Raw genomic sequence first — 15,338 nt, 5'->3', positions numbered from 1 at the left:
GGAGCAAATCTAATAGGATGTTAACACTAACATCTATAGGAAACCATTGGTTGGGGACCTCTACATTCATGAAAATTCAGAACACAGCCATATTATGAAAGTGAGTGTATGGCGATCATTCATAACAAGAACAATATGACAGCTCAAGGAGTGCAATTTAAATATGGAAAGAACAGAATTATATCTTGAGCCATGATAAATAGATATAACAGAGCCACAATTGAAAAATTATGGTAAAATATTGCAAAAAAGGAAACCATCAAATACAAATTAATGCAAATAACAAAGGATGCCAATTAGTATAGTTCCATAGAAGAGGGAGTTATCCCAAAAAGTAGGCAGAGTGATGAAAATCTATGATCACACATCAGTGTATAGTGCCCAGAATAATACTGAAAAAAAAAATAATAATTAAAAATTACGAAAAGCATGGATTGTGTTATGTGAGTCTTCATGTTAGTGATTTATACCAAGCGCATTGTAAATAATGAAAGAATTTATGTAGGTAAAACCGGTTACACAGTAAGAAAGAGGATTAATGAACACAAGAGATGTGAGGGACAATAATCTGGTAACTAGATGAAGTAAATATTTACTGATAGAGAATCACAGTGTAGGAGAAGTGAAACTATTGAAAGTTATCCAGGATCAAAAGATCAGAGAAGTCTCCAAATCAAGAACAATTACGGTAAATGAGGGATATGCAGTGAATTGCAATCTCTCCCTGCTGAAACTTTTGTCTACTATTTTCAGTAGATCTATGTGTGTTTTGTAACATTTACTGTGTTCAGATTTTCAAATAGATATAAATAAAAATTGTTATTGAGGAGGAATGAAATGTAATATTTACAGCCACCATCTTAAGCTAAACACACTACATACACATACATATACCTCCTATTAAATATAATACTGAAGAAATTATTTTCACTTGTAGTTTCACTGTACTGTTTTCAGTAGATCAATAGGTGTTTTGAAACATCTACTGTGGTTCTATTTTTTCAAACAGATATAAAAATGAATTGTAAATCAGGAGGAATGAAAAGTTATATAGTCAAAATGTTGAGCTAGACGCGCTACATACATTACATGTAATAGTGAAGAGAATATTTCACCTGTAGTTCCTCAACTGTAATTGTACATTAGGCCTACACATTGAGTTTCAGTAGATTTCTGAGAAAGACAGTAGAGTACAATTGATTTTGTCTAATGTAAACGGTAGAAATTTCCAGTAGGACTAGGACATTGGATGCATAGTTAACCATCATAAGGAGTGGTTCATGAAAAAATGTTGGCTGGCCGAAGATTCCTATGATACTCGAACTGGATCAAGTCACATTTAGTCTGCAAAGAAACTTTTCCAAAATAGGGTACGACATCATCCATCTCTGGCACATAACTGCAATGGCTGTTGCTTCAGCAGTTGCGGTTTTCCTGCTGTGCACAATCATCTCCCGTCGTCTTACCAGTTTTTAACTTATTTTTTATCATGTAGAACACCTGTCCTGTGGAAGATATGTTTTATGTTTTTAACCACTGCAGGTACATAATATGTTTTTTTTTTAATTTGGTGATATGAAGGACAATTGAGAATAACTTCAATGAGATTTTCAATCATACAAATAAATAAAACCATAACAGTATATAACATGACAACATGAATTAGATTTTTTATTTCTATTTCCAGTTTTGTTATTAAGCATCGCTTTTCTGCCAATTTTGGCTAATTACAATAACGAGAACAAGTAATTAGATTAAATTGATTAAAGGACACCCAAAATGTACACCCACGCCCAGGCCAGGATATGAACTAGAGCTGGAAATTTGGTAGCGAGACTTAACGTGCTCAGCCACTGAGCTGGCAAAGTAGAACAATTAACTACATGAAACTTAACTTACATTTGTTAATATCATGATGTTTGGTGATAGTCATACAACATCTCTTCATTAACTTAGTTGTCAGTAGATTTGCATGTGGTTGTTTATTATTTTGGTACCTAAAAGCAAAACTTACCGTAGTAACTGTAAATGGATGCCATTCAAATGTTGAAATCAGTGGGCACTGGAGTAAAATGTACTGTAAGAGAAAATACACAATTAATTTATAAATGCAATTTAATTAGGGTGGGGGGATGAAACAAAAATTCGTATTTTCAGTAATTATATTGTTTAGTGATTCTAATCCACAACTTTGTCCACAAAGGTGTAAGGGTTTTATGTTCTTACCTAAGTTTCCACTTGAACCAACAATGACATGCAGGGTTTCTACGCATCTGGAAAACCTGGAAAACAGGGAAATGTCAGGGAATTTGGCTTGTCAGGGAAAAATCAGGGAAATGTCAGGGAATTTTGCAGATCGTCTGAAATTTACATGCATTTTGGAATCTGCAAGAGAAAAAGTTGCAAAATGAAAAAGCAGTTCACTTCCACTCCTGGATTATGTTCTTGTGATTCCACTCCCAAAAAAGATTCAGTTCAGAAACTTCTTTCTTTCGATCTTATGATTCTCAGTCTTGTGCAAAATTATGGTTCCTTCGAATTTCTGTAATAATTTTTTACTTTTATAATACTAGATATTAGAAAGAATATCAAAGTTAAATTTGCCGTTCAGATATCTGATTGATAACTATAAAGTACATTGACAATATGATCATAATTATCGAAAAGGTTGGTGAAGATGAGATTATCGTCTATTATTTTATAGATCTTAGTCTTGTTGGCATTTCCTAAAGAATTCCTATATGCAACAAAAATTTCTCCAAATGCTGTGTACTTATAAATGTAAGCAAGAAAGCAGCATTTTGTACGACACTATAAATCTGCCAGAAAATGAAAAATTGTGAATAGTTTATGAACTTTTTCTGTTGTTTTATATTGTGGAGGTCTGTTATGGCGAAATAATGTATGTCTGTTACCTTAGCCTGAAGGCTAGATGCATGTGATTGTAGCACCCAATACTTGATGCCGATTGTAATTTTACATTCTACTCTTCGAATTTTCACATGCTCTGGTGTGTGTACAATGAAATTTGCTATAAAAAAAAAAGAGAGAGAGAGAGAGAGAGAGAGTTGTGAAAGTGAATATTTATAATAATTAACGGATTATATATTTAATTGAAAAACACAAGGTTCATAAGCAAATATCATGGTGGAAAAAAATTGATTTTTGGACTGGAAAACCTGGAAAAGTCAGGGAATTTCATAATCAAAAAATCGTAGCAACCCTGGACATGGCAGTTCTTTGAAAACCTAGATCTCTCTGATGACCTCTTGATGAATGTTTTGTAGTCACAACATACACAACTGTAGGTGCTGTATACTACCTTAGTTGACTGAAATTTGATATTATATCAAACTAAAGTGACTCCCAACTGTCATCCAAGTTCAATGTCCACTAGGTATCAAACCCAAAAACACATTGAAATAAATCTTATATGTACTCTTGTCACTAGCAGAAAAATCATGACTCAAGCCTGCATTACATGTATCAGTCTACAGGTGAGCTCTGCTTGCAGCATGACAAGATGGTTCCGCCAGAAAGAACGAGGAACATTTAAAAAATAGGGGCCAATTGATTATATGAAACAACAAAAGAAGTGTAGCAACACTGTATTAGTGGTTAAAAACACATACATATCCACTTTATTTTTCAACATAGTCACCATTATTTTCCAAGCACTTTTGGTACTGTGAAACAAGCTTTTTTATAACCTCTACATAGAAGTTTGTTGCCCGCGATTTCAGCCAATGCAACACTACATTTTTTCAACACCTCCGTTTCTTCAAATCATTGAGATGCAAGCTACACTTTTTAAGGTGCAGGAAGACATGATAGTCACTAAGTGCAAGGTCCAGATTATACAGGCAGTGATCAAAAAGCTCCTATCCGAAGCTCTGAATCATCTGGAGGGTAAAGGCAACAGTGTGTGGTCTAGCATTGTCATAGATATAAACATTTCCTGAGCTCCCACATTAGATGTCATTCTGCATGGCACATCTTTGTTTTGATAGTGTTTCACAGTATACTTGTGATGTGATGGTTTTCCCCGGTTCCATGAAATCCACCAAAACAAACCTTGTTGGTCCCAGAAAACAGTTGCCGTGACTTTTCGTGTAGATAGAGTTTGCTTGAACTTTTTCGCTGTTGGTGGGTGTGAACGCTCGACACTATCGCCGTACTTTTCCTTCACTCATTACTGTCGGACCATACACCTCACACAATTCTTGGTGAATTTCTGCTGCATTTTGACCTTTGGCGTTAAGAAATCAATTCACAGACCCTATTTCTAAGCTGACAGAATCGTGTAATAGTGCAGCCATTTTAAGATGCTCTAGCTCACAGGATAGCCAACAGTTGCTAGTGAAAATATGATTGCTGGGTCGCCAATAAACTAGTTGATGTTACTGCACAGGCACAATCCGATCACTGTTACCAGTCACTCTTTATTAATAATTGTCCCTTTTCTTTTAATGCACCTCGTATTACATATATCGTCACGGATTTTTGCTTTCTGATCAGACACCTCAGACAGGTCTCCTTTTTTTTTTTCACAAGATGATAGACATATTTGGTACTTTCCACCTTCCATATATTACTATTTATCAGTTCAATACCATCAGCTAGAACTTGTGAACGGTTGTGCAAAATGGGATGTACAAAGAATGAACTGTGAGGAACAGATCTCTTGCACCTGCAGAGCACAACAAGATGGTGGTAAAAACGTAACATGCATCGACTTGCAGATATCATGAAACACGTTTGATCTCCAAGCTGCAAGCTAAAGTTTTCCTTTCAAGTTCCCTTTATGCCCAGATGGGACTAATCGAGACTGGACCTACAGTTTTACGTAAGAACTTAACCACTGTGCAATGTGCCTCCACCAGGTATTGAACACAGGATTCTTTGATTGTCTTTCTGAGTTGATTTATCCCTGTTACAAGATCAACTTGCAATGCTACAAGCTGATACATGCAATACAGGCATTATACACTGTGTTTTGAAAGTCCTGCGGGATTCTAAAAAAACTATAACTTTTAAAGTAATAGATTTATTACAAAAGAAATATTGTTTGTTGCACAGAGGAAACTTTAACATTAATATTTGATGTGGTTTGGTTCATCACCAGATCTCCAGCTGGACACCAGTTCATGTTCAAACACTCTTGTAATCTTTGTTTGAATCTGAGAATTGCATTCTGACTGTGCTAGTCCGGAATGTTGTGAATCACATCATGTATCTTGAACTTCAGGTCCCAAGATTTGTCAGTTTCTATGCATACACCTGGGTCTTGACATGTCCCCACAGCCAGTAATAGCAAGGCGTAAGATCTGATGACCTTGCAGGCCAAGGTGTGGGTCCTTTTTCCTGCATTGACGCCATCTTGGAATCACATGACCGTGTGATCACCTGCACACATGTCATTCAGCAGTGTGCGCAGAACAAAATTTTAAATTTTCCTGTGCGTGAAGAAAGCAATATTTCGTTGCAATAAACCTATTACTTTAAGTTATAGCTTTTTAGAATTCTGCTGGACTTTTAAAATGTGTTGTAAATAATGTCATGTGCATATAGTTATAAAAGTGCAAACTAGTTAACCGAAATGTGGATCACCTAATGATGCAATGGTACTGACCTGCCCGGGGGAGCACTGGAACCCTTCCTTCCTTAGCTTTAGCTCAATCGCTGCCCCTGGAAGCTGACTAGCAAATACCACTTGAACTGGTGATTGCCGCTTGAATATGCGTTGCAGCATCTCAATTGCATATATTGTTAGTGGAACAACAATCCACATCCAGGTCTGCAAGAAAACCATCATTAAACCATTTTGAACATGGATACAAGAAGTTGAAACAAAAATATTTAAATATTTCATATAATAAGCAACATCTTATAAGACTACAATCAGAATTTTCATTACTCATGCCTTCAAAACCTTGCAATGTGGCAAAATTTCCATAAAGTTCTCCAGTTAGGGAAATGTAAAATTGCAATGTGTATAGTATAAGCTTATATTGTGGGAAGTAACATTAAGTTTTATTTCACAATCTTTCTTGGACCTGTTTTATGGAAAAAAGGTAACTAGATTTATTTATGGATCTTCCTCCCTTCTTTCAGTTATTTTTTGCGTATATACATAGAAAATAGTGTATATAGAAGATTAATTAACCCTAGAACACTACCATATTCTAATATTACAGTGTAACTAGCGCTACATAAATTTTACATACATAAAGGAATTTATTTTTAAAACAAAATGATGATTCTTTGTGAACATTCTTTTGTTTATTTTCCTTATATTAGAGTTTAATTCATCATTTTAAAATGTATAAACATGGTTTTATTAAACATAGAATATTTTAAGAGAAGCTCTTGATTAACAAGCCCGTTCGTACATTAAGAATGAAGGCGAGAAGTTCAAACAATGAAAAGCAAATAAAAATAATATTCATAACGTTGTAAATAAGGAAGGAATGTAATTTTAAAGTCTTACAAGAAAATAGTGCATGGTTCTAAACTTTTGTTTTCGAAATCTAACAATTCAAATCGAATTTACAAATGTCAAAATTACATGCACTATTTTTCTTCTATTACTAGCGCTACGTATTGTTGACGTACAGAGTCCAACATAACGAACAAACTAAGGACGTTTAATGCTTGCACCCTCCTTACCACAGTGCTGCCTCACATCTGACAGAATGCCCGAGGCACTGCTAGGCAGAGGGGTGAGTGGGTGCAAGGTGGGAGGTAGTGGAGGGATTTGAGCTCAAACCATACGTAAATTTTATGTACGGTAGTGTTCTAGAGTTAACAGATTAATTACTATCATCTAATGTATGAAACTGCTGGTTATTTTATAAATTACATTTACCATATGTAATCTGTGCTAAGTCCTCAGCTGGGAGTATGAAACTTTTACATCCAGGGTTTGCTAGGTTTATGTAACAATATCACATAATTAATGCTTTATTAACAGTAATAGCTTTAACTGGAAACTAGTTAACAACACACGTGACTCAACACGTTTAAAAGACACTTCCACTGAGATACTTACTTTACACAAGCCTTGCAGAGGCAAATCTTTCAATTAAATTCCAGCTCTGCTATTTTCAACAGATTAGAAAGAAGGATATAGTCACAAGATTACTCGCAAAAAGACTTGACATAACACAAACTTAGACTTACATTACATTAATGTCATCTTTCTTTTATTTGATAACCAAGAAGAAAATGTCCTAGTTTTCCCATTGTTACCAACCTGCTTATTTTTGTGGAGTTGCCAACCTCACACAAAAAATTATCATACCTAAATGGTGTGATAACACTAGAAATCTTCTTTGACTATACAGGCCCATGTTATACAATGAATGAATAACATTGGGTCAAACGAACATGTACATAAATTAAATGGAGAACAAATAAGTATTTTGCTAACTTGGGTCGTTGCATCTGTTAAGTGAATTATCTGCCATTTTCATTATGGTTTTTAAGGTTTTATTTTTGCAAAATAAATTTCTAATATACAATAATTTACTAAAAAGTTATGTGAAACTTGTGGCTCAACCAAGGATCAAATCTGAATATTTGTCTTTCTGTGTCAATCAGGTGCGGTTGGCCTTATAGTGCACAGGAGCAGTGAAGTCCCAGGAATGTATGGTATTCGCCTCGAGAATGAACAATAAAGAATGTCTTTACCTTTTCACAATTTTTCGCTAAAATTTCTACACAATAAATCATATATTTGTGTCCGTAACATTGCAAATTATTTTGCTGAGAAAGAGAAACTGTGAGTCAGTCGGCCTGGTGCAGTTCCTCAGTTGAACCCCTACAGGACAGGTCCTGCCTTAGTGAAAGCCTCGGGTGGCAAGCGGAAGCGCAAGGTGGGAATAGGGCAAAATACATGGAAGAGAATACTGCTGAACCTTCATATCCAAGAAACGGACATACGCAGTTCGTGCTCTCACAGAAGCAGAAGGCACCACCCTCGCTGCGAGTGACACCCCTTGCTGCTTTTTTCCAGGGTTGCCCTATGGGGTTCAAGTTTGAAGCGCATCATTATATATTCAATCTTCTCTTTGTATAATTTGTGTGCCAAACTTCTTGGAATAAATGCAAGATTGTGGCAGATAAGAATGAGTAGAAATGAATGAAAGCTGGAAGAAGATACAATGAATTAAAATAAGAGATATATTACCAAAATAGCTCATGCATGAATTCAAACGTTATCCTTAAAGGTGGAAACACTTTGTGTACTCCACAATAAAAGAATGGCGTGGTCTTACACAAGAAAGGAAGACATGACTAACCCTGATGGTGTCAATGTTTCAAGTTTATTAATAATAATCCGTTGCGCAACAGCCCATGAAGGGCCAAGGCAAACCTACCGACTGCCAGTCTCCCTCCCACGCTTGACGTGCGTCACCTCTAAGCGTGGAGATCTTCAACCAGTATTGGAATAGTCGGGGGGTCAGCCCGACGTATCCCCAGCCGTTATAGTGGGTCTTCTCGACCGGATTACGCTCACTCATTCGGAGCTCCCCAATTTCCTCACGATGGTGGGTTGCCACCGGCCCTATACGCAGGCCGAATAAATTCCGAACAGAGCCGGATTCGAACCTACGCCGTCCCGCAGCGAACGATCTCAAGACGAGTGAACGCCTTAACCCGCTCGACTACGGAGGAGGACTTTCAAGTTTATTAGCTTTTGAAAATTTCATCTTGAGCCACCCTTGCCTACAACATCTGTGGTGGCTTCTACCTGGGAGAAAATCCACAGCCCTCAACCTCAGAATCAACAACCACCTCTCCTCCACCCAAAACCAGGACTTGACTGTTGCCGTGTATACAAACTACCATAATATCCCCTTCAATGACTGCTTCCAGGTAGCGATCATTCACACCTTACCCCAATCCACCAACACATCATGGGAGAAGGCCTACATATCAGCCACGAGCCCCTGGCCTGGACAATACCACCCAGTAAAGTTTCCCATCCCCTGTTACTACCCTTCACCCCCCACATAGCATCCCCTTCCCACACCACTGACAGTTTTCGACACACCTGGCTAAAGGACATGTTGTTGTTTTTTTTTCTTCTTGTACTGTCTACAACTTGGATTCTGGACCTAGCAACCCTGCAGTTCACACTATCACTATCTCTCATACTTCATTTCTACACCTGGAGATGTGGCTACCACCACAAGCCATGTTGCCATGTGGAGTTCTTATAAACCAGTAAAATGGACATCTTTTGCTCTCTCCACGCAGTGGGTTCCTGTGCATTGTGTCTCTAAACACCCAAAACTGTACACTTTGTTCTGCATAACCATTCTTTCAAGAGAGCATACTTATAATTATATTAATTATTTACTTTATTTTATTATAATCTTTTTAATTGGAAGTTAAGCGTACTTTAAATATACTGATATTCCGATTGTGACAATTAAAATTATGTTTAAATTGTCAATTACATATCTAAGTAACGTTGATGGATCAACTTTTTGAATAGTTCATATTTTAGTTTTATGGGGGTTCATTACTCTCTTTTTTAAGCGTGGGTTACACCTTATATTTGTATTCATATAGCATTTGATTTGTTACTAGTCTGGTCCCCCCACACTTTACCTCCGCACTCGAGGTTCAATGCACTTCGTACTTGGCTCTGTTGTGTCTAGGGGTATCTTTCTTTGTATGACAATGCATGTGGGTTGCTACAAGTCAATATAATTATATTATTAACTACAAGAGACAACGGATAACCTTTGCGAAACCTCATTGCTATAGGGGATAAATTACCTTGTCCAGCATTTGTGAAATTATAAACGGAAATTTTGGTTATTTTCTATAAGTTTAATTAACGTAAAATTTGAAGTATATACATGTATCCGAACGTTCATTGCTCTAATTAACGGGCCAAAACTCTAATTTTGATGTTGGAATCTCTATTGTTTGTAACTGGATCCTTTACATTTCATGAATTACATCTGAAGTACGCTTGTCACAAGGTAGACTCGCTTTACTCCAAGAAACGTCTTAACAGGCGCTAGGCCGCCCAACGTGTACATTTCTCAACCTCCACGGTGACAAGGCACTAGGCTGCCCGGCGCACCGTAATTACTTCAAAATAACATCCAGTACAAACTACCCTTTTACCTGTAAACTGGACACCAAGGCACTAGCTTGCCCAGCAATCCAATCTCTTACAGCATCCGTTTGGGAAGACCTGTCCTCCGGTCCTAGCTGACCGAATCAAAAACAGCCTCTCCCTTCCAAGTCTCAGTTCCAACAGCCGACCTCCCCCACTCTCATCTGGGAGTTTATATACGTTTTGTTGGCGTCTGTTGCCAACGGCCCTTCTTTCAAAATTTTTAATCTTTAACAGCTAAACTGCCCGCCTTTTCCTCGAACGTTCGAAACACGAAGAAAGAACAGAGAGCTACATGGTATTTATACATGGAATAATACGAACCTAAAAATGCATAATAAATTGATTTACACTAATCACATATATATGTTTATACACTTGATTACCCAATTAACTAACATATTAATAAATATTTAAATAAGGAAAAAACACTGTTGCCGTGACAAGGGGGCATGGTAACAGATTTGACACATGGTAAATGCTGAGATAAGAGAATTTTCTTACATTTGAAAACATACAGAAAAGTACAGGGTGTTTCACTCACTCTCGGCCCTTGATTTTCGATTATAAAAATCGAACTATTGATCATAATGTAATGAAATTTGCTACAGACATACCTTTGTGTATGAGAAGCATGGTGACATCGTTGGAGATGGCACCACAGCCTCACTAGTTCTTACGTGGGCATGGGCATGTGTCTGGGCGATTCTGCCATTAAATGCCAAATCGGAGTCCATAAAGGCAGCCAGCGACAATTTATTGCACAGTTTGGAGTCCGGAAACCTGCAAAGTCTACATTCAATATTTGGTGAAGAAACTGGAAACAACGGGAACTTGGATGTGCATGAAGAAGGATGTCCAAAGCTGCCAGAAGCAATGGGACAGGAAGTGAAAAACAGATTGCTGGCCTCACCAAAGTAGTTGTTGCGTAGACTGTCGCAGGAAATGGGAGTTTCCACAGGCACATGTCAACGAGCTGCCTAAAAAGCAAAGCAGCATGCATATCGTGTTACTGCTGTGCAACAATTGCAACTTCCCAACACAGTGAAAAGAATGAATTAAGAGACCACTTCCAACACTCGTGATGTCACCATGCTTCTCATTCACTAAGGTATGTCAGTGGCAAATTTCATTACATTATGATCAATAGTTGATTTTTATAAGCGAAAATCAGGGGCTGATAGCTAGTGAAACATCCTGTACTTGTTACTTGTAGTTACTTCCAAATACTGGGGAATACCCATCAGAGTTACATATTAACTGAAAAGGTTAAGGAATTATTCAGCCTTTCCTGAAATGTTTACCATCTTGCCTTGCATTTTATTGCTATCAGTAGATTTCAGCATTCTTGAAAAAATCATATCAATACATTCCTAATTTATTTAGATACCAAATTACCTCATCATTAAAGAAACCAATACTTTTAATTTATTGAAAAATAATATTTGTTCCATCCATTGTTAATAAGGTTGGAAAGATACACAAATCCTTACTTTGGTTTCCATTGGAACAAACACTGGGTTCTTGGAGCAGATCTCATTTCTATCTTTGCTTTCATCTTCTGGTTCAGGATAAGCAAATCCTGAATCTAGTGTAAAGTTATGGCAGCCAGGGTGATGAGCATCTGTATTACCTTGCTCCTTTAGAATTCCACTGTAATAAGAGAATAATATGCTCAAGAATCACTTGTTATCTCACCATTATCTTGCTACTTATTACTCTGTCAAAGTTAATAATTAATATGCTTCAAGTGCCATTCAATTTTTGAGGTATCCAAAACCTTTAATTTTTTAAGGAAAAGAATAGATAAAGGCATCGGCCTAACTTGGGACCTAATTTTGAGGGGGGCAGAATCAGACTTTGGGCCTAATTTTGAGGTGCAGAATCAGACTTTGGGCCTAATCTTGAGGGGGCAGAATCAGACTTTGGGCCTAATTTTGAGGGGGCAAAATCAGACTTTGGGCCTAATTTTGAGGGGACAGAATCAAACCTGGGGCTTAACTTTGGGGGAAGAGACTCGAAAAGTTTTCCATCCCATAAAAACAGCATCCAGGATTATTTGCTAAATAACTGTGAACATTTGCGAAATCACAAATATTACTCTTTATTACTTTGCTCCTCAGGTCCCTTAATTTGTAAATTTTAATAAACCTGAATTTTGGGGGGGGGGTCACTTGTCCCTGCCAAGTAAAGCCTATGGAACTTGCATAAACTTGCATAAATTAAAACAATAGATTTGGAGACACAATTTTTATGCACAACTGTTAATAACCCTCAATCAAATTTTAGTATTGTTTTAACTCCTAGCAGTAAGAAGGGGGCAAAACTGGTATGGCACATGAGAAAGACAAAACCATTGAACAGAATGTATTTGAAATGATGATAATTACTTAGAAAGCCAGTTTTTATTTGGTAAAAGGTATCTTTGATAGAAAACCAGGAAAATGTGACTGTGGCTTTGGTGATGCAATACATGGACTTCTGTAATAAGAAAACTTGTTTTTACCAGAGGACTCTAAAAGCAAACTTTGTACTTGGCCATAAAATAATAATAACCCGTGCCACAACAACCCGTGAGGGCCAGAGCCTACGTACCAACTGTTGGCCTCACCTTCATCTGCTGAGGTGAGAGATCATCAAACCAGTTATGGGGTGAGGTGAGGTTTCCGTGACTGGGTTAGACTACTCATTTGTAGCTCCCAAATTTCTTCACGTTCCCCCAGGAGACTCGAATCTGTGTGTGTGTCCCATAGCCGGAGCCCACAGCATGATACCTTAGACTGCATAGCCATGGTACTGGTACGAGACTGTACTTGCCCATACGAACTTAATATTTTGGTCACTGAAAGAGGATTTACTGTTGCTTAGCCCACAGCATTGGAAGACAAGTTTACCTGAGTTTCAAAACTCCCAAAATGCACCTGCACTATATGGAGAGATTTTGCCTTGCCAGATACACTGATTGGGTATTAACTTTCAAAACTACCTTGTGCATTTTATATCTTGAATGCATACTACATTTAGGTTTCCAATTAAGATAACTTAATGTCCTTTTCATGTTACAATGCATTCACGTTTTAACAAGATGTTTGGGGAACGTATCCCTTCACCAGATTCTTATCAATATAATTACTTGTTCCACTCTATCATAAAGAACAAATGTTTCATAACATCATATCATATCATTATATAAATAAAAAAAAACAGTACATCTGCTGGTCATGCATGTTAAGTACTCTACTTACAATCTCACTATCAAAAGTTTCAGGTTTCAGTCCAAGCATGGGAATACTTGTTCCTTTGTGCTTCTCCCTTCATCAATTTCATCCAATCACCATTCATCCTCATCATTACAATTAAACTAAAGAAGTACAAGAATAATATAAAATAAGAAAAATGAAATGACTAATGCTACATGCTCATACAGAATTTAAAAATGTATTATAATACAGGGTGTTTCACTCACTCTTGGTGCCTGAATTTCACTTATAAAAATCAAACTATTGGTCATAAAGTAATGAAATTTGCTACGGACATACCTTGGTGTATGAGAAGCATGGTGTGATGTCATTGGAGGTGGCGTCACAGTCTCTCTACTCCTTGCGTGGGCATGTGTGTGTATCTAGCAATTCTGCCGTTAAATGCCAATTGTGCTTTCAGTCTGAGTTCTTGGCCCTGCTGTTGTGATGCACCTGATAGAAGTTTATGTTTGTTCGGGTTTGGCTGAAAGTTCATGCTTAAAAGCAGTGGTTGGCGATTGCAGTACAGTATGAGTCGGTACTCAGAGGAACAGCATGTGTTTATCGTTCGCACGTACTGAAAAAAGTCTACATGGGAATCTTCCACGAGTTTGTAAATCAGTTGGATGAAGACAGCATTCAGCAAGAAATTGATGCTATGACTCCTTCTGTAACATAGAAAGGCATGTGCAGGCATGCATTGATGCTAATGGTCACCACTTTCAACACTCGCTGTGGTGTCACCATGCTTCTCATACACCAAGGTATGTCCGTAGCAAATTTCATTACATTATGACCAATAGTTTGATTTTTATAAACGAAAATCAGGGGCCAAGAGCAAGTGAAACACCCTGTATATATTAAATTTATATTGATTGATTGATTTCGTCCATGAATCACATTATTTGCATTTACATGCAGTGATATCGAACATTATATTTACAGTATCATAGATATTGCATTATAATAGTAAAATGAAATACAATATATGTACACATGAAATATAGTAAAATACAGTGACATATAGTCTAATGTGACGAAATACAAATACTGCAATGGAAATGTTACCAATTTCCGTTTCCAATACCATGAGAATTACAACACTAATACACTGCCAATGCAGTGCATGATTACAGTGGAATATAATAAAATATAATGGAGTATAACAATGAAATGCAATATATGTATACAGTGAGAAGTAAAAAAAATATATAAAAATGTAAGGAAGATAAAAGAATATAAAAGGAAATTTTATTATTGCATGCTTAGATTTTCATCAATTGAGTAAAATCAATGTTCCAGTAAGTATTTGTATAGTTCTCTCTTAAAAGCTTTGCAGGTTTCGATTGTTTTTATGTGGTTTGGTAGGTTGTTATACAAGAGAGTCCCTGTGTACCTAGGTCCTTTTTTCATATAAAATTGTATTGTGTACAGGTATTAGTAAGTTAGTTTTATTTCTTGTGTTATAATTGTGTATGTCATGGTGGCACCTAAACAATTCATAGAAATTTGCTTTTACATAATGGAGCAGGTGAAAATGTAGAAGCATGGAGGTGGCAGAACACCTAGATCCTTGAACAGCTTTCTACATGGTTCCTTTGATCTTTCCCCCATCATGATTTGTACAACTTTCTTTTGTAAAATAAAAATCAGCTTACTCTTGTGTGCATTACCTCAGAATATAATTCCGTATGTTAACAAGGATTGAAATAAGATAAAATAAATTATTTTCATTGCCTCCAAATTTGTGGTGGCCTCAGATTCTGATTCAGAAGAGATTTCAAGTGACATTCTATTTAGCTCTAGAGATGAATGTCTGGGTAAAAACTCTAAAAGTTGCTGACCAAGGCAGTTTGTTAAGACTAAAAAAGACCCCACATGCAACGCTAAGTTGGCTACTTCTAGTATCAAATTTAACATTCCATAATTAATAGCAAAAAAAAAAAAAAAAATCCATT

General features: G+C 36.8%; 1 protein-coding gene across 1 annotated transcript in view; it reads right to left on the bottom strand.

The window, feature by feature from the left end:
* The window catches only part of LOC146002545 (NADPH oxidase 4-like), a 94,271-nt gene that overhangs the window by 25,832 nt on the left and 53,101 nt on the right, over positions 1–15,338 (bottom strand). The window contains exons 7-9 of the mRNA XM_083140470.1: positions 11,635–11,794; positions 5,633–5,797; positions 2,015–2,077 (exon numbers count right to left, since the gene is read on the bottom strand). Of these exons, the coding sequence (XP_082996596.1) occupies positions 2,015–2,077; positions 5,633–5,797; positions 11,635–11,794 (388 nt within the window). The remainder of the gene's footprint in view (positions 1–2,014; positions 2,078–5,632; positions 5,798–11,634; positions 11,795–15,338) is intronic.

Source organism: Lepisma saccharinum, chromosome 18 (genome assembly GCF_977018435.1).
Source record: "Lepisma saccharinum chromosome 18, izLepSacc3.1, whole genome shotgun sequence".
Lineage (NCBI taxonomy): Eukaryota > Metazoa > Arthropoda > Insecta > Zygentoma > Lepismatidae > Lepisma > Lepisma saccharinum.
This window is presented reverse-complemented; position numbering and strand designations above follow the sequence as displayed.